The sequence below is a fragment of the Bos grunniens genome, chromosome 22 (genome assembly GCF_055505025.1).
Source record: "Bos grunniens cultivar Pamir isolate PY7600 chromosome 22, Bosgru_T2T1.0, whole genome shotgun sequence".
NCBI classification, from domain to species: Eukaryota; Metazoa; Chordata; class Mammalia; order Artiodactyla; family Bovidae; genus Bos; species Bos grunniens.
Window position 1 is genome coordinate 53,136,545 of NC_141186.1, and position 23,742 is coordinate 53,160,286.

Genomic DNA, 23,742 nt, shown 5'->3' on the forward strand with positions numbered 1-23,742 from the left:
TTCGATTCCTGGATCTGGAAGATTCCCTGAAGAAGGAAATGGCAACCCACTTCAGTGGAAGATTCCCTGAAGAAGGAAATGGCAACCCACTTCAGTATTCTTGCCTGGAGAATCCCATAGACAGAGGAACCTTGCGGGCTACAGTCCATGGGGTCACAAGAGTCGGACACGACTGAGTGACTTTCACTTCACTAATCATTCTTTTGATTTTTGTACCATGTATTCCCTGATGGCTCCGTGGTAAAGAACCTGCCTGCCAATACAGGAAACATATGTGGGTTCGATCCCTGGGTCGGGAAGATCTCCTGGAGGAGGGCATGGCAACACAGTCTAGTGTTTTTGCCCAGAGAATCCCATAGACAGAGGAGCCTGGTGGGTCCCAAAGAGTCTGACACAATTGAAGTGACTTAGCAGTCCCTAAAAATAGTTTGTGCTGCCTGTTTTTGAACTTCATGTGATATGTGTTTGACTTCTTTCAACAATATGTTTTTATGAGATTTACCATGTTGCTGTGTTCTCATTGCTTTTGAGTATCCTGTGCATTCATCCTGCCTTTGATGACAGCTGGTGGGTTTCTAGTTGGGACTATACTCAACAGTGCCACTGTCAACAGTCTGGTGTGGCTTTCCTGCTGCTTACATGCATGATATTTCCAGGGCACACTGTAAGTAACGGACCAGCAGGTTGTGAGTTAGGCACATTTTCTGCTTTACGAAATGATCCCAAAGTTTTTCACAGTGCTGGTCCCAGTCCATCTCCTGTGGCAGTGTAATGATAGCGATCTCATTACTCCATGTTCTTGACAACACTAACGGCAGGGTGGAGCAGGAGTGAGTCATCCTCCTGTATAGTATGAGGAGATGGGATTCTTGGGGTGGGACTTCACTGGAGTAATGAGGAGGGCAAGATGTCACTCTGCTGATTCATGAAGACCCAGGCTTGCAAACTGCTTCCTCTCAGGAATTCACCTTCCAGGCCCCAGACTGCTCACCTCCCTCCACCCATGAGCTGTTCTCTTAAAAGTGAAGAGAAAAAGTGTGGGGGAAAAGGAAAACTCAAGTTCCAGCTCAGTGAGTCTCAGCAGGAACTAGCCATCCCCTTGTTAGAGCCTCAGTTTCCATCCTCCAGAGAAGCCATGAGAAGGGCTTTGAGGCTCTTGAACTGGGTACTGGGGATGCCTCACAGGCCAGGGAGTAGGCGCTGTCACAAGCCAGATACCTTGTGCTACCACAGACTGGGTGTTAGGCACACAGGGGCACTGTCAAGGCCAAGGCCAAGCCCAGGAGGTCATGGGCCAGACACCAGGTGCTGTCGCAGGCCTTAGGCTTGGCAACAGGTGCACCATACCAGAGGGGTATCTGGCAACAGCATCACCTCACAACCCTGGCAGGTCATGACCCAGACCACACTGTCTCCTTAGCTTCCTGATTCTGCCCCACTTCCTGCTATATAAACAAACCATGAGTTCTAGAATTCTCACACAGTGGAGATGCCCTGCCCCCAAGTCCCATTATGAGAACCAGTGAGAGCTGTTCACTTGCTTGCTATGGCCTGTGGGCAGGGAGGTCTTCAGGGCCTCGCATCTCCATTTCCTTCTGCCAGGGCTGACAGTCACCTCTATGCTGAAGGTAGGGCTTTGGGAGCATGAGAAAGAGGCAGGAGGACTCTGCCTGGGTGCCAATGTCAGCCATCCTGATGCCTGAAGGGCCTTCATTTGTTCTTGATGGGTACCTCCTCACCAGACTGCATGGTGTGCCAAGCGTGGGGACCCAGACAGTGGCAAGGCAGTTCCTGTGTGCAGGTGACCATGGACATGAGGAAAGAGCCTTATTAAAAGTGGAAGAAAACGAATAATCTGTGGAATGAGTGAGCTCATTAGGGAGGCACAGTCTCAGAGCAGCAGGACTTGTGCTGAGGACAGTGTGGTGTGTAGGTGGCTGCTCAGCCCCAGAAGGTATCATTCCCATGGCATCATTCTCAGCAGTGTGGTATGTAGGTGGCTGCTCAGCCATGAAAGGTGTCATTCACATGCTTACGTCTCAGCACCCCATGAGGTGGGCCATTTCACCATGGGAACCTGCGGTCCAGAGAACTAAACGCTTATGGAGCCAGGATTCAACACCAATTTTCAATAGACTCTTTGGGGGTAAAAAGTTTGGACCCCATTTGACAAAGTCTGGGATCCCACCCTAACTGACCACATGTAATATTGTGGTGGCAGCCCTGGTTCAGATTTACCTGCCCATTCTGCCCCTTGGCAGAAAATATGCTGGCATGGCATCTGTTGGTCGGGATGTGTCCCCCAACTTAGGGACTTTGTCCTTTTCCCTTAGTGTGACTTGCCTTCCCAGACCAGTTCCTTAAGTGAGGGACTGAATGAATGAGTGCCGTCCTGCTCTCTGCTGTCCTCAGGCATCTGTGGCTGGTGAGGATAGGCACTGCTCCTCGTTGCTGATGGCTGTGCCTGTGATGATGTGCGGGTGAGGACCTGTGACCTTGTAGGGATGGAGGTCATGAGCCAAGACAGGTGTCTCCATCACCACGTGTGAGGGCAGGTGGTGACATCAGAATACAGCTTGTGAGTGGGAGTGCTTGGACTCTGGAACTCCAAGGAGGGGTGGAGGTGATCTGCAGTGGTCTCTTGGAGCCACTAAGTGTCCCCTGTGTGTGGAATAGTATCACTGTGCCTATGAGAAGATTGATCTGCAACATCTCACGGCCCCAAATTAATCCATCCTGGTTCCCTAAAGGTTCAGCTGCTGTACTTGGTGCTGGCATCTGGTGCTGGCATCTCCAAGCTGAATCCTGCAAATCTTTCATAAGCTTTTGGGGGAAGAGATCAGAGTCAGTGTTGTCCTGGACATGAGTTCTGAGGAGTGCTATTCTCTGAAACTGAAGAACCCACTACACTTGTGGAGCACAGAAGCAAAGCCCAACCCTTCCTCCTAGCTGTCAGTTCCTTCCTTGCCACTCACTGACCCCAACAGCGGGAGTGGGAGGAGAATGGGCTGCATTGAACTAGATATGAGATTTAGATTTTCAAGTGGTGAAGTTCATTCTGTGGGACCCTGGCTCTTCAGGGCCTTAGCCTTGTGAGAAAGGAAAGGGCAAGACGTTGGAAGCCATCTCTTTCCTCCCAAAGTCTCCATTGGGGTAGGCTGTAATCTGAAACAAGGTAGCCATAAACCAACCACAGTATATGAGAAAGGCTGGAAAATATAGCCACCCCACCTGGGGCAGACAGAAAATAGGACAGCAAGCCACTGGCCAGAGACATGGGCAAGAATGGAGCAATGAGAGGGCAAGGTAGACAAAACTCCATGGAGATGCTGGGGCCTGTGTGGGTGCCTGTGGATCCCTGTAGGGAGCCACTGGTTGAGGGTAAAGGTGACCAGCCTCAGGTGTGGCAAAGAAACCAGCCACCCACATCTGATAGCAGTACCAACAGCCCTTGGACATGGTGGAACAAGACCAAACATCAGTGGTTTGGGACTCTGAGGGATTGCTCTGAGGCATGGCCCAGTAGATGTTTCTGCTAGTGTATGGGTCGCAAGAGATGATTAGCCTGGTCTGTCTGTTGTTGTACCCTCTCCACCACCACCATAATTCCCCTCCTGCCCCTTTCCCCATTCCCAGGCAAGGACAAGCTTTGCTTGCTGCTGCTGAGTCCCTGAAGCTCTGGGTGGCACTGCACGCTGAACTGCTTAAGGAAACACTTGCTGGAACCACGTCTCCTTGAGACAGTGTAAACACATGTCCAAGTTTGCATGTAATGAGGATGTCTCTGACCTCCCTGTGACGGTTCTAGACCAGTCCAAACTTGACAGCAGGTTATACGTTGATAAAACATCTTTTTGTCTTTAATCTCAGTCTCCAACCTTTGCTGTAGAATTTCTCCTTTTCCTGTCCTCAGTGATGCTGTTATTAAATACTAGTCCAGGAAGGTCCAGTTCAAAATCTCAGTCTCACAGCCAGTTCAATACAGCCCTGTCTCCTCCCACTCATGCTGTTGGGGCCAGTGAGGGGCAAGGAGGGAACTGACAGCATCTTTACTCATTTCCTGTTATAGTCACAGAGAGCACACCTCCAGGGCTGGTGGTCCATGGACCAGGCCCTGGAGTTGTACAATGTGACATGACTGTCCGTTGCTTTCTGGCTACAACTGACTAGCAGCCCTGCTCATTGTGCCCCATCACTTAGTGCTTGACTGACTCTCATCCCTCTGATGATTCTCTTTTCCCCTTCACTCCCCTAACCTTTTGCTTGTGTTAACAAGGGAGAAGGGATGACTCCTGGGCTGTTGGATCCGAACAAGCCCTGGAGAGGTTGTCTGGTCCCGGTTGTTTGGAGGCTCTCTTTTTAGCATGGGGCTCCTGCTGCCTCTGGACCTTTGGTTGCCACTTTGGGGGTGGTGAGAAAAGTCCCTCCCCACATGTGCATGCGGCAGTGGCTGCTTGTGACGGCCAGAAGCCTGAGGGCTGCCCCTTGCTGCCTGAGAGTCTGCATGAGGCTGGCATGGCCCCCTCTCTACCTTTTTCCTAAGGGTCCTGGTTCCGGGCTTGTGGTCAGACTAACATCTCCTGCAAGAATGTGAACGGAAAGCTAGTGGAGGTAGGCAAGTGGCCATGGCAGGTGAGCATCCTATTCCTGGGCATGAGCATCTGCAGTGGCTCCCTCATCCACCGCCAGTGGGTCCTTACAGCTGCGCACTGCTTACAGAGGTCAGTCAGGGTGGCCAGCGGTCCCCGGGGCTCTGCTTTTTGGCCTGGGAGCCCCCACTGAATCTGGTGATCCAGGAGTAGGGGCCTGGCTGGGTAGCCCTGTGCTCAGCTTGTGTCTCTCTACCTGTTCCATGTTTGACCTCACTGCTGGTGATCTGCCTCCTACCTGTGACCCTGCAGATCCAAGGACCCCTTGTCATACTCCGTGAAGATGGGAGTTCAGAGCCTCTTGGAAAATGGTACCGAACGTCAAGTTGCTCGCATCACGATTCATGAGGATTTCACTAACCTATCCCAGGATCTTGCCCTCCTGAAGCTCAGGGACTCTGTCTCCTGGTCCCCACTCATCCAGCCTGTCTGTCTACCTAACCCCAAACTCAAGCCATCTTTTGGATCCCTGTGCTGGATGATCGGGTGGGGAAAAGTGGATATTCATGGTAAGTGAAAGCAGGCTGAGGTTCCAAGACACCTGCCTCTTCAGAACATAGCTCCACCAAGGGCTTCTCCATCCCATTCCTTTATTCACTCCATCAGCAAACATTTCCTGAGCACCTAAGTGTGCTGCACATTGTCCTGAACTCTGTTGATGTGAGAATATATGCAGCACCCTGGTGTAAAAGACACCCATGATGTCCATGGATCTCGGTTCCCAAAGTTAAGTTAAATCCAATGTCAAACTCTCACCTTGCAGCCTGGAAGGAAATTAACTTTGTTCCTGGGATTTCCTGTCTGCAGGTGGCACAGGGCCATGGTCACAGGGGCTACCTAGACATTGGGAGCCGTTTACACAGTTGTTGCCTTGAGCACCGAGACTTCCTGTCCCCTGTTGGTGTCACTCTGAGGTCCTAGAGTTGAGGAGCCTTTGTGGGGTCCTGCCTTCCAGGGGGTGGCTCCGTCTAGGCTTTAGGATCTTGCCATCTTGGCAGGTAGCAATGGAGCAGTGCTTAGCCATTCATGCTCATGAAACCTGAATCCTTGGCTTCATTCTGTGCCTGGATGTTGTTCTGAGCCCCTCAGGAGACTTTTGCTTGGACTTTTTAATGTGCTTGGGCATTTTCAAAAGTCAGACTGCGGAGTGGGGCCTTTGTGAATCACTATCCTAGGAAATGGCCCTGCCTCCCACATTATGAATCTGGATAGCTCCAAGATGGAGATGAGCTGAAGAGACAGTGAGGCAGGATCTCTCTCTCTCCAGCGAACCCACAGTCCCCCTACAGCCTTCAGGAGGTGGCTGTCAAGATCATAAATAATGATATCTGCAATCAACAGTACAAGTTCCTCTTCTTGACAAACCAGAAGAAGTTACTTGGGAATGACATGATTTGTGCCACCTCTCATTTGGGCATGGACACCTGTCAGGTGCGCAGTGTCTAGACCTGGGCAAGAAGGTGACTGTTAGGGGTCATGCATTCTTTCCCACATGGCACTGGGGGATTAAAAATCGCCTTTCCCTGGGCTTCAGTTTTCCCACTCTGTAAAAACAGGGATGAAAATACTTTTCACTCCTCTTCCCAATTATAGTTAATCATGGCAGTACTTACAGGGAGCTGATGGGTGATAGGCCGTGCATACTTTCATCTTTAATAGTCATTGCCAAATTGTTTTCCAAAGTGATTGTATTAATCTATATTCTTGCAGCAGTGTTTGAAAATTTCACTGCTCTATATCCTTGCCAAATTTTGGTATTGGTCAGACTAACATGTTTTCCATTCTGAGACTGAGAACTAGAGAAATAGTATCCTATGTGGTTGCATGTACATGTTCTGGTTACTAGTGTACTTGTGCATCCTTTCCTATGTTTATTCACCATTCATGATTCTTTTTCTGTGAGTCACTTGTTCAGATATTTTATACATTTTCTATTGTTTGCTGTTTTCTTTTTATTATATTTTTATATTTTGGATACTGATTTTATGTTCATTATATATATTGCAAATGTTTTCTTTTTGAAATCATTTTATATATCATTTTATATATACTGTCTTTGCTGAACAGCAATTTGGATTTTTTTAAAATGTTGTTTTGAAGTATAGTTGATTTACAGTGTTGTGTTAGCAATTTAGTTTTTATTTCAGTCAAACATATATCCATTTTTTCCCCTTTTGGCATATGCTTATTTAAGAAATCCTTCATTTTCCTGAGGTTATAAAGACATTTTCCTATGTTTTCTTTTTTCTAAAAGTTTGGAAATTTTGGTTTCTACATTTAGGTCTTGAATCATGTGTATTCATTTCGTGAATAGGGAAAGTTAGAGGTCTGTTTTTATTTATTTCTGTGTATGGACTACCAGTTTTCCCAGTGTCATTCAGTGAAAAAAACCATTTCCTCTACTGGCTGTCACCAATAATCTCATAAATCAAATTTCTGTATACACAAAGTATAATTTCTTGAGTTGGACATCTTAACTTTTTTTCATCTTTAATACAAGTGTTTCTTTTGGTTTTTTAAAATTGAAGTATAGTTGATTTATTGTGTTAGTTTCAGGTATATAGCATAGCGATTCAGTGTTTTTGCAGATTATATTCCATTATAGGTTATTACATGATAATGAGTATAATTTCTGTCCTGTACAGTATATGCTTATTTCTTATCTATTTTATATATATTGAATAGTAGTTTGTATCTGTTAATCCCATACCCCTAATTTGTTCCTCCCCGCGTCCCTTCTCCCTTTGGTAATCGCAAGATTGTTTTCTGTATCCGTGACTGTGTTTCTGTTTTGTGTATACATTCATTTGTATTCTTTTTTAGATTCCACATGTAAGTGATATCATGTAGTATTTGTCTTTATCTGACTTATTTCACTAAGTGTAATGTTCTCTGGGTTCATCCACATTGCAAGTGGCATTATTTCATTCTTTTTTTATTGACTGAGTTATATTCCATTGTGTGTGTGTGGGTATCATATCTCCTTAAGCCAATTGTCTGTTGATGGGCACTTGGGTTACTTCCATGCTGTTAAAGTGCTGCACTCAATATGCCAGCAAATTTGGAAAACTGAGCAGTGCCCACAAGACTGGAAAAGGTCAGTTTTCATTCCAATGCCAAAGAATGTTCAAACTACCACACAGTTGCACTCATTTCACATGCTAACAAGGTCATGCTCAAAATCCTCCAAGCTAGGCTTTAACAGTATGTGAACTGAGAACTTCCAGATGTACAAGCTGGATTTGGAAAAGGTAGAGAAAACAGAGATCAAATTGTCAACATCTGTTGGATCATAGAAAAAGCAAGAGAATTCCAGAAAAACATCTACTTCTGCTTCATTGACTACACTAAAGCCTTTGTGTGGATCACAACAAATTAGGGAATTCTTAAAGAGATAGGAATACCAGACAAACTTACCTGCTTCCTGAGAAACCTGTATGCAGGTCAAGAAGCAATAGTTAGAACTGAACATGGAACAATAGACTGGTTCAAAATTGGGAAAGGAGTGTGTCAAAGCTGTATATTGTCACCCTGTTTATTTAACATATGCAGAGTACATCATGTGAAATGCCGGGCTGGATGAAGCATAAGCTGGAATCAACATTGCCAGGAGAAATATCAATAACCTCAGGTATGCAGATGACACCACCCTTATGGCAGAAAGCAGAAGAGGAACTAAAGAGCCTCTTGATGAAGGTGAAGGAGGAGAATGAAAGTGAAAGTCACTCACTTAAGTCTGACTCTTTGCGACCCTGTGAACTATACAGTCCATGGAATTTTCTAGGCCAGAATACTGGAGTAGGTAGCCTTTCCTTTCTCCAGGGGATCTTCCCAACCCAGTGACCGAACACAGGTCTCCTGCATTGCAGTCAGATTCTTTACCAGCTGAGCCACAAGGGATGCCTAAGAATACTGTAGTGGGTGGCCTATCCCTTCTCTAGTGGATCTTCCTGACCCAGAAATCCAACCAGGGTCTCCTGCATTGAAGTTGGATTCTTTTTTTTTTTTTAATATAAATTTATCCAACTGAGTTATCAGGGAAGCCTGGAGAGTGAAAAAGCTGGCTTAAAACTCAACATTCAAAAAACTAAGATCATGGCATCCGGTCTCATCACTTCATGGCTAATAGATGGGGAAACAGTGGAAACAGTGGCAGACTTTATTTTCTTGGGCTCCAAAATCACTGCAGATGGTGATTGCAGCCGTGAAATTAAAAGAGTCTTGCTCCTTGGAAGAGATGCTATGAGAAACCTAGACAGCATATTAAAAATCAGAGACATTACTTTGCTGACAAATGTCCTCCTAGTAAAAGCTATGGTTTTTCCAGTAGTCATGTACGGATGTGAGAGTTGGATCATAAAGAAGGCTGAGCACCAAGGAACTGATGCTTTCAAACTGTGGTGTTGGAGAAGACTCTTGAGAGTCCCGTGGACTGCAAGGAGATCAAACCAGTCAATCCTAAAAAATATCAACCCTGAATATTCATTGGAAGGACTGATGCTGAAACTAAATTCCAATACTTTGGCCACCTGATGTGAAGAGTCAATTCATTGGAAAAGACCCTGATGCTGGGAAAGATAGAAGGCAGGAAAAGGGGATGACAGAGGATGAGATGGTTGGATGGCATCACCAACTCAATGGACATGAGTTTGAGTAAACTCTGGGAGATAGTGAAGGACAGGCAAGCCTGGCATGCTGCAGTCCATGGGGTCTCAAAGAATCAGATACAACTGAGCAACTGAACAACAACAAATTAAATCTGTAGATTGAGTAGTATGGCTGTTTTAATAATATTAATTTTGAAATCCAAGAGCACAGATTATCTTTGCATTTCTTTCAGTAATCTTCAGCTTACTTCATCAGTGTTTTATGGTTCTCAGTGTATAGGTCTTTCACCTCCTTGGTTAAGATTATTCCTAGGGTTTTTTTTTTTTTTTTTACAAGATTTTGAACAAGATGGTTTTTTTACTTTCTCTTTCAGATATTTCACTAGGGTACAAAAATGCAATAACTTTCTGTATATTAATCTTGGATCCTGAAAACTTACTGAATTCATTTATTCTAATAGTTTTGGATGGAAACTTTAGGGTTCTCAATATAGAGTATCATGTCATCTGCAAATGTGACAATTTTCTCTCCCCCCTTTCAATTTGCACATATTTTATTTCTTTTTCTTGTCTGATTGCTATGGATAGGGCTTCCAGTACTATATTAAATAACAGTGACCAAAAAATATATATATATATAACAGTGACAAGAATGGGCATCCTTGTCTTCTTCCTGAATTCAGGAGGAAGGCTTTCAGCTTTTCACCATTGAATATTATGTTGGCCCTGATTTTGTCATAAATGACCTTTATCATGTTGAGATATGTTTCTTCTATACCCACTTTGATGAGGGTTTTTATTATGAATGGATATTGAATTTTATCGATGCATTTCTTGGCATCTACTGAGATGATCATGTGGGTTTTCTTTCATTTTGTTAGTGTGGTGTATAACATTGATTTGTGTATGTTAAACCATCCTTGTGACCCTGGAGTAAACCCAGTTTGATCATGGTGTATGATCTTTTTAATGTATTGTTGGATTCAGTTTGCTAATATTTTGTTGAGGATTTGTGCATCTATATTCATAAAAGATGTTGGCCTGTAATTTTCTTTTCTGATCTTTGTCTAGTTTTGATATTAGGGTAATGGTGGCCTCATAGAATGAATTTGGGAGTATCCCCTCCTCTTTAGTTTTTTGGAATAGTTGGAGAAGGATAGGGATAACTTTTTTTTTTTTTTTTCTGTGTTTGATAGAATTCCTCAGTGAAGCTGTTCAGACCTCAACCTCCAGGGAAGTCCCTAAAAATAAACTGATTCTTTTTTTTTTGCCTCATGTGGGATCTTAGTTCCAGGACCAGGGATTGAACTCATGCCCCCTCAATGGAAGCACAGAGTCTTAACCACGACAGATCTGAACTTTTGTTTGCAGGCCATGTTTTTGTTTGTTTGTTTTACAGAATCTGTTTCACTTATAATGATTATGATTAGTCTATTCAAATTGTCTGTTTCTTTTTGACTCAGTCTTGGCAAGCTATATGTTTCTAGAAATTTGTCCAATTTTGTCCATTTCTTCTGTATTGTCCAGTTTGTTGACATTTAAGTGTTTATAGTATTTTATTATGATTTTTGTACATCTATGATATTGATTGTTATTTCTTTTCTTTCTTTCTTATTTTGTTTATTTGGGTCCTCTTTTATTTTTGATGAGACTGGCTAAATGTTTATCAATTTTGTTAATCTTTTCAAAAGAATCAGCCCTTGGTTTCATCCTTCTTTTCTATTTTTTTAAATCTCTGTTTTAATTATTTCATCTCTTTATGATTTCCTTCCTTCTGCCAACTTTGGACTTTCTTTGTTCTTCTTTTTCTAATTCTTTTAGGTGGTAGGTTAGGTTGTTTATTTGAGATTTTTCTCTTTTTCCCTTGAGGAAGGCCTGTATCACTATAAACTTCTCTCAGAATGTTTTTGTCTTTGATATCATCATTAACTCATTGATTTTTAGTAGCATGTTGTTTAGTCTCCATATATTTGTTTTCCAGTTTTTCTGTAGTTGATTTCTAGTTTTATATTGTTGTGGTCGGAAAAATGCTTGATATAATTTCTATCCTATTAAATTTGTTGAGGCTGGTTTTGTGACCTAGTGTGTGAGATAACCTGGAGAACAGTCCATGCTCACTTGAAAAGAGTGTGTAGTCTATTTTTTTTTTTTTTAATGTGGTGTCCTGTAGATATCAAGTACAACTGATCTTTGGTGTCACTTAGGAACTCTGTTGCCTTATTGATTTTCTTTCTGAATGATCTGTCCATTGAGATCAGTAGGGTATTAAAGTCTCCTACTGTTACTGCGTTATTGTCAGTTTCTCCCTTTATGTCTGTTAGTATTTGCTTTGTATTTAATTGCTCCTGTATTAAGTGTGTGTGTTAACAAGTGTAATATCCTCTTCTTGTATTGACCCCTTTATCATTATATAATGTGCTTCTTTGTCTTTTATTATAGCCTTTGTTTTAGAGTCTGTTTTGTCTCATTTAAGTATCGCTACCCCTACCTTCGGAGAAGGCAGTGGCACCCCACTCCAGTAGTCTTGCCTGGAAAATCCCATGGACGGAGGAGCCTGGTAGGCTGCAGTCCATGGGGTCGCTAAGAGTCGGACACGACTGAGCGACTTCACTTTCACTTTTCACTTTCCTGCATTGGAGAAGGAAATGGCAACCCACTCCAGCGTTCTTGCCTGGAGGATCCCAGGGACCGGGGAGCCTGGTGGGCTGCCGTCTATGGGGTCGCACAGAGTCGGACACGACTGAAGTGACTTAGCAGTAGCAGTACCCCCACCTTCCTGTCGTTTCCATTTGCATGAATTCCATTTTCTGTCCCCTTGCTTTCAGTCTGCATATGTCTTTTGCCCTGAACTGAGTCTCTTGTAAGCAGCGTAATGAAGGGTCTCATTTGTTTTTTTGGTATCCAGTAAGTCTCTCTATGTCTTTTGATCAGAGGATTTAGTCCATTGAAATTTAAAGTTTTTATTGGCAGGTATGTACTTATTGCTATTTTATTCCTTGCTTTCTAGTGTGTTTGTAGTTCTTACTTGTTCCTTTCTTCTTCCTTTTGCTTTTCCAATGTGGCTTGATAATTTTCTTTAATAGTATGCTTGAGGTCTTTTCTATTTGGTTTTTGTGTATACACAACCTACAATAAGTATGCTTTTGAGTTGTGGTTACCATGGAATTTATATATGTTGATCCATAATTATATCTAGTTGCTTTAAAAAGAAGTCATTCAAGTTCAAATACATTCTAAAAGATCTACTTATTTACTCCCCTTCTCCGGATTTTGTGTTTTTGATGTCATATTTTACATCTTCATGCTCGCCCCTTTACTGTTTATTGTAGTGATAGCTTACAGTGAACGTAAGATTCATGATCTCTGAAGAAGATTTAGCTTCGGGACCAGGGACCAGGCATGATCACTCAAGAGCTTTTGCATAGCAGAGTATTATTAAAGTGAAAAAGGGACAGAGAAATCTTTTGACATAGACATCAGAAGGGGAATAGAAAGTGCCCCCATCCCTATTCTTAGCAAGGGAATTATATATTTTTTAATTGGTTATTGCAATAAATCAAATAATGTCTCAAGGTTGTAAAGATCTTACTAGACCCACTCCCATAATATACATTTTAAGATAACAGGATTAGTCAGAAGGTTTTCAGGAAGGAGAAACATGTCCTCAAGCAGGATACGTTATTGTTATATAATCCTTACTAAGGAATGTAGAAAAAAGAGTTTGTCCTTTCCTTCTCCTTGAGAGCCCCAGACCCCTTTCTCCTCCTTGGGGACCCTGGACTTTTTAATCAACCTGCCTAGGAATTGACCGTCTCAGCAGTTATAGTTGCTTTTATAGTTTTTGTTTGTTTTTTATTCTATGTTTTGAATTATTTAAATGATCATCAATGCTTACTATATAGTTTGCTTTTCCTATTGGGATTTTCCTTTCCCTATAGATTCTTTCTTTTCCATTTAGAGAAGATGCTCAACATTTCTTTCAGAATGGTTTAGTGTAACTGAATTCTTTTAGTGTTGCTTGTCTGAGAAATTTTTTCTCTCTACTTCTGTTCTAAATTATAATATTGTTGGGTAGAGTATCCTAGGTTTCAGGTCTTCCCATTTTCATGAATTTGAGTATATTATGCCACTTCCTTCTGGTCTGCAAAGCTTTTGCAGAGAAATCAGCTGATAGCTTTAAGGGGGTTCCCTTGTACATGACTCTGTTTTTCTCTTGCTGCCTTTAGGATTCTCTCTTTAACTTTTGCCATTAAAAATATTTATTTATTTATGGCTGTGTTGGTTATTTGTTGCTGCAAGGACTTTCTCTAGTTGCAGCAAGTGGGGGCTAGTAGTTGTGATGCAAAGGCTTCTCACTGTGATGACTTCTCGTTGCAGAGCGCGGGCTCTAGGGTGGGTAGGCTTCAGTAGCTGTGGTGGACAGGCTTAGTTGCTCCACTACATGTAGAACCTTCCCAGACTAGGGATCCAACCCATGTCCCCTGTGTTGCAAGGTGGATTTTTAACCACTGGACCACCAGGGAAGTCCTAATTTTTGCCATTTTAGCTACAATATGTATTGGTGTGGGAATGTTTTGATTCATTTTGTTTGGGACCCTCTGTGCTTTCTGTACCTGGATATGTTTCCTCCTTTAGGTTTAGGAAGTTTTTAGCCATAATTTCTTCAAATACATTTTCTTTTTGTAAAAATTATTTATTTGACCGTGCTGGATCTTTGTTAATGCATGGGCTTTCACTAGTTGCTGCGAGTGGGGGCCATTCTTCATTGTGGTATTCGGGCTTCTTATTGTGGTGGCTTCTCTTTTTGCGGAGCATGGGCTGTAGGCACACAGGCTTTAGTGGTTGTGGGGCATGGGTTCAGTAGTTGTGGCTCATGGGCTCAGGTGATCCACGCATGTGGGATCTTCCTGGACCAGGGATTGAACTCATGTCCTCTGCATTGGCAGGCGGAATCCCAATCACTGGACCACCAGGGAAGTTCCTTCAAATATATTTTCAATCCCCTTCTCTCTCTTCTCCTTCCGGAATCCCTATTATGCATACATTGGCACCGTTATATTACACCCACAGATCTCATATTTTGCTTTATTTATTTATTTTTTTGTTTTTCATTTGTCTCTCTGCTGTTCAGATTTGGTGATTTCCATTCTTCTATCTTCCAGATCTCTTATGTATTCTTCTTTTTTATTTTGTTGGCTATTCATTGCCTCTAGAGTGCCTTTTATCTCAGAAATTGATTTATCTATTTTTGATTGGGCCTTCTTTGTAGTTCTGCTTTCTTGTTAAAATCATCTATGTTTATACTAATAATTCTTTCTTAATTCACTTAGCATTTTTATTACCAACTTAAAAAACATTTATTTATTTGGCTGCACCAAATAAATGGTCTTACTCATGGCACAGGGAATTGTCAATCTTCATCTCAACATGTGGCATCTTTAGTTGGGGCATGAGAACTCTTAGTTGCAGCACGTGGGGTCTAGTTCCTTGATCAGGAATTGAACCCAGGCCCCCTGCATTGGGCACGCAGAGTCTTAGCCACTGGGCCACCAAGGAAGTCCCTATTACCAACTTCTTGAACTCAGTGTCTGGTAGACTGATTATCTGTTTCATTATTTGTTCAGGGGTTTTCTTTTGTTCTTTCAGCTGGGAGTAAGTTTCTTTCAATTTTACTTAACTTTCTCTGTCTACGAATTTAGGTGAAACACAGTTGTCTGCTGTTGTCTTGAAGGGGTGATGTTTTTATGTGGAAGTGTCCCTTCGTAGACTGTGTGTGCCCAGTGTCTTTGCTGTGAGGGCTGGATTTGATGTAGATGCCAGCCAAGTCTTTCCTCATGGTGTGCTGGCCACTATCACCTTGATGGAAGGTGTGGCTGCTGTTAGAGGAGCTACAGACTGTGCAGGGTAGGAGCTGGGACTTCCTCTCTGCTCCCTCTGTGTGGCCACCCCCTCAAGGGTGGAGTTTGCTCCCACGTTGCTAGGAAACCCTGAGGTCGAGTTCAAGCTAATTCTGTTCCTTTTAAGTCTGTGTTTTTCTTCTCCCTACACTGGGGCTTTTGCCCCGAAGGAGGGGAGTGCTGGAGTAAATGGGGCTTGTGTGCTCACACAGGGCTGTTGCGCTGCCGGTGTAGGCTTCTGGGGCTCTGCTCACACATAGCCCAAGACTGAGTCTTTTCCCCTGCTTGGTTGTCCCACTTCTGGTGCTGTATCGTGGTGCGGAATGGGAGTGGGGATGGTGGTGTTGGTTGCAAGGGTTCAAGTGGCTGTACTGCCACCAGAGGCCCAGGCTGTCTCTGTGGTGCTGTTTGAGTAAGTGCTGTTTGAGTAAGTGCCAACCATGGCCACTGTCCCCACATTTGGACCCCACCCCACACCCCTCTGCTGCCTCTGCCTTGCTAGACTGAGTCTTTTCTCAGGACCCAGCTGCCCTCCATTCTGTGCTAAGCTGTGGCATCACGTGAGTGGGGTTTAAGTTTAAGGCAGTAAGGCAGCAGTCATTAGGCAGACGTCTCTCTAACCTGTCATTAAGCTAGCACTGGCACATTCCTCGTGTGTGGCATCTAGGTTTCTCCTGCCTATCTGTCCCAGTGGTTCTCCCAGCAGCCAAGGGGGCTTGTCTCCTCCATGTAGGACCCCAGAACTGGGATGGCCAGTCTATGGCTCACTCCTCAAGGTGAGGTTTTACTGTGCAGTCTTTCTTCTCCTCTTAGACCCCTTCCAGGGGCACAGGTCCTGACCCGATGCTTTTTTTCCTGTCAGACTTGGTTACATGGGGATCCTTCTTGCAGCCTTGGTTGTCCAGGAGTTCTGCCAGTCCCAGATTTATCTTTTTTAGATTATTTTCCCATATGGACCATTACAGAGTATTGAGTAGAGTTCTCTGTGCTATACAGTGGGTCCTCATTAGTTATCTACTGAGAAGTTTGACTTTAAATCAAGTCTAGCTTTGTGCTTACTGTGTGGGTGTGTGTATTCTGATTTCTAAACTGAGACATTTATATGACAGTGTAATCACAGTGATTATGATTACAATAGTCACAGTGAGCAAAACATTCTGATTCTGCCCAGTTTTTACCCAGGATCAAGGAAATACATTTTAAAGGGACAAAAGGGTTCAAATGAAGATGCTTATTGTGTTCAGTGTACCATTTACACTTTTCCCTGTCCTTTGCCCATGTTTTTCTATTAAACTACTTTTCTTTTTATTGATTTGTAAGAACTGTAGCTATTATATGCTGTGGTAATTACTGGTAAGGAACATCATGTCTTTTTCAACTTAATTTTAGTGGCTTATAAAATATGTGTATGTATACACTCATACTAATGGATAGAGAAAATAAAACAAATATGGTTAAACATTAAATCAGCGGGTCTGAGTAAAAATATTATACTCATAACTTTTTGGTCAATCTTTTTTAATTAATTACTTTTATTGCCGGTTCCCCTGGGTCTTAGTTGCTGTGCTCGGGCCTCCTCTGGTTGCGACAAGCAGGAGCTGCTCTTTGTCGCATTGGTGCGCCGGTTTCCCGCTGCAGTGGCTCCTCTTGTGGAGCACAGGCTCTAGGCTCGGGCTTTAACAGTTGTGGTGCACGGGCTTAGTTGCCCTGGATATGTGGAATCTTCCTAGACCAGGGATCAAACCCATGTCCCCGGCACTGGCAGGCGGATTCCTATCTACTGCACCACCAGGGAAGTCCTGTAAGTCTTGAATTACTTCAAAATCAAAAGTTTGGGTTTTTTTTTTAAACTTTGGAAACAGGAAGTTTTAACCCTTTGTGAAATGCTTTACAATTCCACCCTACATGTTCACGATTTACCTTCTTTGGGTATGGATTTGTTCTCATAGAGTTAACTAAAATTTCCATATGTTCACATTTATCATTATTTCCCTTAGTGACTGTAGTTTTCATGCTGTACTTAGAAATCTTTCCCACCCTAAGATTTTTAAAATTCTTTACTCATATATGTTCTTAATTATTTTCTTTAAATATTTTAATTTTGATTCATCTGGAAGGGTGAGAGAAGAAACCAGTTAGGTCAACAATTTTTATTGAATACTTTTTTGGGGCAATGAATTAGAAATGCCCTCTTTATTATGTTATACATTTCCATCTTATTTTGTGTATTTCTGTCCTTTGCAGTCTCGTTCCTATGCCACCACCACTGTTTTAAAATTATTATAGCTCTACAATTCCTTTTTGTGTGTGGTAAGGCAAGTCCTCCTTTATTATTTTTATTTTAAAGAATTTACCTGGCTGTTCTCCCACGTTCATTCAAATTGAACAATCTTTGTTTCAAGGTATTTTCTAATTTCTTCTTTGATTTAATTATTGACTCACTGGTGTTTTAGTAGCATGTCGTGTAGTGTCCATATGTTCTTTTTTCCCCATTTTCTCTTGAACAGTCTTAGTACAATATAAAAGGAAAATCATGGTGATTTTGGTGGAAATTAATAGATTGATTTAGGGAAAAATAGACCCTATTTTGGTTTATTTCTTTGTGTCTCTAGAGCAACAGTTTATATAGCTTTCTCTATATAGTTATTGCATGCCCCCCTTCTTAAGTTTATTCCTAGGTGTTTTATATCACATCTCTATTGTGAGCAGTATTTTTTTTCAGTGTATTTTCTGTTTGTATTATATCAATATATTGATTTTTGTATGTATTTACTTTGTACTAAGCAAGCTTCCTAGGTATAGTGGATTCTCTTTAATTTTGTAGGCCCAGAGACACATCATCTGCAAACAGTGATAAATTTGTCTCCTACTTTTCAATATTATGCCTATTTCTTTTTCTGTTTTTTTTGTAATATCAAAAATCATATTCCAGAACAATCCCTCTGTCTTCCATGAGACACTGTGCTATCTTGTTTTAGTTATATGTCTTATAAACAATATAAGGCTCAGTGCCTTATACTTTCCAACACATTTGGGAGGCTTTCCTTTAACCCATTTACCAAGAAGAATGTTTCTTTTTATACCCCTCACTTTATATACTGGTTTGATATTTTTTCCACTCCACTTTTTCCCTGTAGTGGTTTAGAAGTTGTTGTATCTCAGGGTCATTCTCCTGTTGGTCACCTGATAGTTTCCACACATGTATTTAAATTTAACACCCAGGGTTAATCAATGTCTACAGCTTCCTCAGAAGAACAAGAACCTTCCTTCCTTTTGACTTGCCCTACTTCCATCCACCAGACTCATTTTGTTGAAAACATCTAGGAGTTCAGCTCACCGAACCCTTTTATTATATTCCAAGAGTTTTTGTTGACTCTCTTGGGCTTTCCAGGTCTATGCCCATATGAGCTATGATTAGTGATGATTTTGCCTCTTTCGTTTTCATGATTTTTACTTTTTCCATTATTCTGGGTACTGTCCCTGAAAGCAGCCTGGAATTGTGGCTCTGCTTTTTCTTGTTGCTGACCTTCTTGGACGTGCTCCCCACACTTCATGATGAAGCATCTTGCTAACATGGCATATCATCTGTGGAGGAGAGAGTGATTGCTTTCTGTTTCACTGTGGCATTTTATTTCAGGAACGAATGCTAAACTTCATAAAACGTGTTTTCTGCAGCTATCAAGATGACTGTATACTCTTCAGCATGCTAAGTTGGTTCTGTGAACAGAGTCCTCATGTCCATTTACCCTGCCTGCTAGGATCAGCTCTCCCTGGTCATAGTTGCCTTGGTTTCATTCATCTGTTGTATTCAGATTTATAATATCCTTTTTTAGGATATGTTTAATTTCTTTCTTCATCCAACAGACCACCCTGTACTGGCCCCTGGACCAGACACAGGATGGTGGTGGTGCACAGCCCAGGAAAGGTGCGGCCAGGGAACAGCAGTCCTGTGAGACGCCATACACGCAGTCTTTGCATTGTGTTTTGTTTTCCTCCAGTGAGACTGGGCTGCATTTAAGGTGTGTTGAGAAAGGCACTCTCCTTGTCAAATTATAGAGTCACAACTATGCTTCACTTGAAAGTACAATCTATGTTCTAGAACATTTGAAATGACATAAATTATCTGCTCCTTGAACGCTAGAAAGAAGTTGCCTGTAAAACCACATAGACCTGTTCTCATTTGAAGGGGTAGTTCTTGAGCAGTATTTTATGTTATTTTGTCCATGGTTATTGGCTTATGATTTGTATTTTCTTAAGAATTATTCATTTCATCTAGAATTTAAATCCATAAAGAGAAAGTTATAAACAGTCTTCAGATCCTAGAAAGTGTATTTTCCCTGAATCTGACTTTAATCTCTTCTACTTACACCACAAAATATTTGCATTTTCCTCCTCTTTCAGTTTTCCTTGGTAGGACTTAAAAGGTATTTATATATTTTGTTGTTTTTTAAGAAAAAGTGATTGATTTTATTTCTCAAGTCCATGATTTTTTTGCTTTCTAATGCATGACATCTCCTTTTTGCCTTTATTAATTCCATTTTAATTGTCTTCAGCTGAATGTGCAGTGATAAATAATTGATAATAATTTATTTTCATTCCCTCTTGTTTGATGTTAAAAGTATTTAGACTAAGACTATTTTGTGTGCAATTTTGGCCCACATCCCATGGACTTTGCAATATATGGTATTCTTATTTTTCTGCATTCCAATTGTAGATTTAATTCTGTTTTTATTTTAGCATTTTTGAAAGTTAATTTTTTTTCCTCTGATGGGGGTGTTTCACATTTTTTTATTGGGTTCTGGCTTTATTTCACTGTGGTAAGAGAATGTCCACATAGGATCTTTCTTTTGCCCTCCAATTTTCTCTCTCTTTTTCTCTGACTTTTCTTTAACTCTGGATTCCCAGAGTCCAGTCAAGCATCTCTCTCAGGTAAGGGTCCTCACACTATCATTACTAGCTTAATTATCACTGGCTTGGTTTTCCCCTTCATCTTCCATTTTCTCTCCCCACATAAGGCCCCTACTGAAATGTGTTTAGTAATGTCTTTAAAGATGTTTGTATCTTTGAAAAATGTGTAGCATGATATATGGGTATTTTAATTTACATAACTGATGTTGTTCTACATTCCCCTCCTGTATTTGTTTGTTGAGGAATCTCAATTTGTTAGAGAATCCACATTAGTTTTATTCTTTTGAGTCATTTCCCCCATTGCCCTATGTCAAATCTTTCTCTCTCCTCCATTTTGGGAGGAGCCCATAATTTTCAGTTACTTTCAGTTAGTAAATGCCTTGTCCTATTATAAGCCTCAATTTAAAAATCAGTTTGATTTAAACTTCACCAAGCCCACTCTACCTCCCTGGAATTTTGTTATGGTGGGGTCCAAATTAATTTTTCTCTGTCAATTTCCCTACTACCTACAACAGAGACCTCCTTTTCCATAGTCATGACACTTTCTGGAGCATGTGCCAAGTTTCCTCACTTGCAGGCATCTGGCTGGCTCTCCATTGCCCCAGTGGTCTATTTTTCTATTTCTATGCTAGTGCCATAGTTTGTATAATTATAGCTTTGAAATAGATCTAACTCTGGTTAGATATATCTCCAGTCCACAGCGTCTCCAGTTTGCTCTTTTTTTCTCAAACTTGTCATAGAATTCATGGCCTTTATCCTTTAATATTAGTTCTAGAATCAGATTGTCAAGGTCCTGAAAAAATCCTGGTAGCATTTTACTTGGAATTGCTTGAATGTTAGAGGTCAATGCAAGAACTGACATTGTCACAATATTTTGACTGTTTTACTCTCTAATGAATAAAGATAAAAGATATTTATAAAATGTGTTTGGAGAACAAAGAATAACACAGTCAATACCCATACCTTCACCACCAAGCCTACAAAATAGTGCATCACCAGAAACTTTGAGGCTCTCATGTGATGATTTCTGAATATCAAACTGTGAAGGCTCTGATGCTGCTTTTGGTTTTTTTGCTGGCTGGCATTTGCTCTTGGTGCCTCAACTTCCCTGTGTGCGCAGTGATGTTTTAAAAGTGATGACATGCTCTTTAGAGTGTTCTTCGTGGGAGTTCGCTGAAGCATGGCTTGAAAAGTGAGGTCCTTCAGACAGAATCTATATTTGCTTCTGCCAGGTACCAGGGCATAAAGCCAACCAAAAACTGCTTTAAATGATGTTCTTGGCTCAATTTTTTTTAATCACCCAGACAGTGTGAATTTGAATTACAAGTTCACATGAGGGCAGGTGTTCCTAGTTTATCCTCACGCAGAAGGTGTGGTCCTTTTTGGCAGGAATAACTTTTTGCAGGAGGTTTCCTCTTGGGCTCCCCATCTTGAGCAGGCTCTGGGTTTTGCATTTTGTCTTTTGCACCCATGAATAAGGCTGTGAAAACCAAAACTCAGTTTCACTGGGTTTGGCCCATGGCCTTGGAGCAAAAAGTCATCTTCTGGGCTTAGCTGTCAGCTCTCTGGGTTTCAGCCCTCCCTTGGGTTTTGCAAACTGAGGAGTCTATTTTCTTGCCAGCTCACCCATGCATTTAAAATGATAATTAAAAAAAACTCACATGTTATCTTAAGTAAGGTGGGATAGGGGATCTAGCCTTCTATGCTGCAGGAAGCCAGATGCTGAGAATTGACAGTTTTACATTGTTTTAAATTGCCTCACCTAAGAACAATAGTATATCTGTACATTAATGTAGGTCTTCCTTTATCTTATTAAGTATGATTTTGTTATTTGTCCTTATATATCTTATGCACTCTTCATTAGATTATATCTTATAAATCTTGGTTTGCTGCTGCTGCTGCTGCTAAGTCGCTTCAGTTGTGTCCGACTCTGTGCGACCCCATAGATGGTAGCCCACCAGGCTCCCCCGTCCCTGGGATTCTCCAGGCAAGAATTCTGGAGTGGGTTGCCATTTCCTTCTCCAAATCTTGGTTTACATTACATTAAAATATATATGTATACATATAGGGAGGGAGGGAGAGCATGGGCTATTTTTCTGATTTATAAAACTTTTCAACAATACTAAAAAGTATAGGATAGTTTAAAAAATCATAAACCCATCAGCAGCAGAAATAAAAGCTGTTACCTTTTGATGTTTGCTGTTGTAAACATTATTCTTACATTTGCCTCTGCTTTGCATGAAAAGAGGGAACAGATTTATTTGCATTTCAAATAGTTCATTATGCCAGCCGGATGGTAGGAAAGGAGAAAGTCAAGGGTAACACCTTGGAGGCCCACCACAATTTAGAGAGAGGGCAGAGGAGGGGACCAGGGAGTTATGGTCAGAGGGTTAGCAGGGGAGTGAAGAAAGAGACCAGTGTGATCCTGAGCTCAGGCCCCAGAACAGCGCTTCCATGTCACAGGGCAGGCTCCTAGCTATGCCTCATTGTCAGGGACAGCACGGGCCTAATACAGCTCATGTTAAGGACATGGCCTGGGAAGGTGCAAATTTATTTGTCCAGGACCTGCAAGGAGGCCCTCCTGCTGCCTCTCTTATGCCGCCCTTGCTCCCCTCCACAGAGTAACTCTGGCAATTCCCTGGTCTGCCAAATGGACAACTCTTGGATTCAGATGGGGGTGGTGACCTGGAGCTTTAGCTGCAACCGGCGCCACTTCCCGGCTGTCTACACCAGCACCTCCTACTTCACTAACTGGATGAGGAAGCAGATCGGTGACGTGAAGTTCGTCAGCAGGGCCGGGCCTGCCTGCCTTAGCCCAGTCCTCCTCACTAGCTCCATCCTGCTGATCTCCTCGGGCTGCCTGTGGCTCCTGTGAATTATGTTTCCTGGGCGTCCCTCCCCGATGCAGCTGCTTCCTCTCCTCTGTCTGTCCTGAGGAGAAGCGGAGACTGGAGGAACACAGGACATCAGGGCAAGTCCATGGGGGAGGGTTCCAGAACCACTGTTTTTTCAATTGTTCAATGAAGATGCTCTTGAACTTTGTGTCACCGAAGTCATCATCTTTTTTCTAGACTCTGGCCAGAGCCTCCCCACCCCCAAGAGGCCTGCTGTCTTCTCAAGGGGAGCCTCCCTGATAGCCTTCCTTGTACTTGTACTTATCCTGTTCCCCTCTCTGGGCTGCAGTTGCCTCTTCTACCAATATGAAGCTGGGCTCTGTGATCCCCACTCCCTGCTTAGTAACCCAGCACTCCAGCAGTCCCCAGGTCCCCATGGCCATGCCCTGGGTCTCTGACCACAGGTTCCCCTCATTTCCTTACCATGAGGGTTGTCTTCTTCCCAGGAAACTCAAAATGACCAGACCTGCACTTGTGGATTCAGTTCCAGAACTTGTGGGCCTCTCTCAAGCCCTCATATCACCCTAAGAGTCTACAGAGCTTGACCAGTTCCTCCTCCCTCCCCAGCAGGAATGAGTGAGGATGGGGGGCAGGGAGGGGCAAGGCAGAGCGCCTGCTTAGGTGACTGTGGGGGGTGACTGCACCCTAAACTCCGGAGCTGCCTTAGTGACATCTGTCGTACTCTGAAGAGGAAGACTAGGCCCCAGTTAGCCAGACTGAGAGGGCAGAGCCCTACTACCTCTGTGGGAGGTAGCATGGGAGCCCATCAGGCCTGGTGGGCCTCAGG

At 42.5% G+C, this 23,742-nt stretch overlaps 1 protein-coding gene across 1 annotated transcript; it reads left to right on the forward strand.

Annotated features, from left to right (window-relative positions):
- Positions 1–1,546: 1,546 nt before the first annotated feature.
- LOC147348602 (serine protease 46-like) lies at positions 1,547–23,103 on the forward strand. Its single transcript, XM_086368357.1, has 5 exons — positions 1,547–1,628; positions 4,544–4,721; positions 4,902–5,158; positions 5,917–6,080; positions 22,682–23,103. Exons 1-5 carry the CDS (start codon positions 1,547–1,549, stop codon positions 22,934–22,936), a joined length of 936 nt encoding a protein of 311 aa, XP_086224483.1. The 3' UTR covers positions 22,937–23,103.
- The last annotated feature ends 639 nt before the right edge of the window (positions 23,104–23,742 follow it).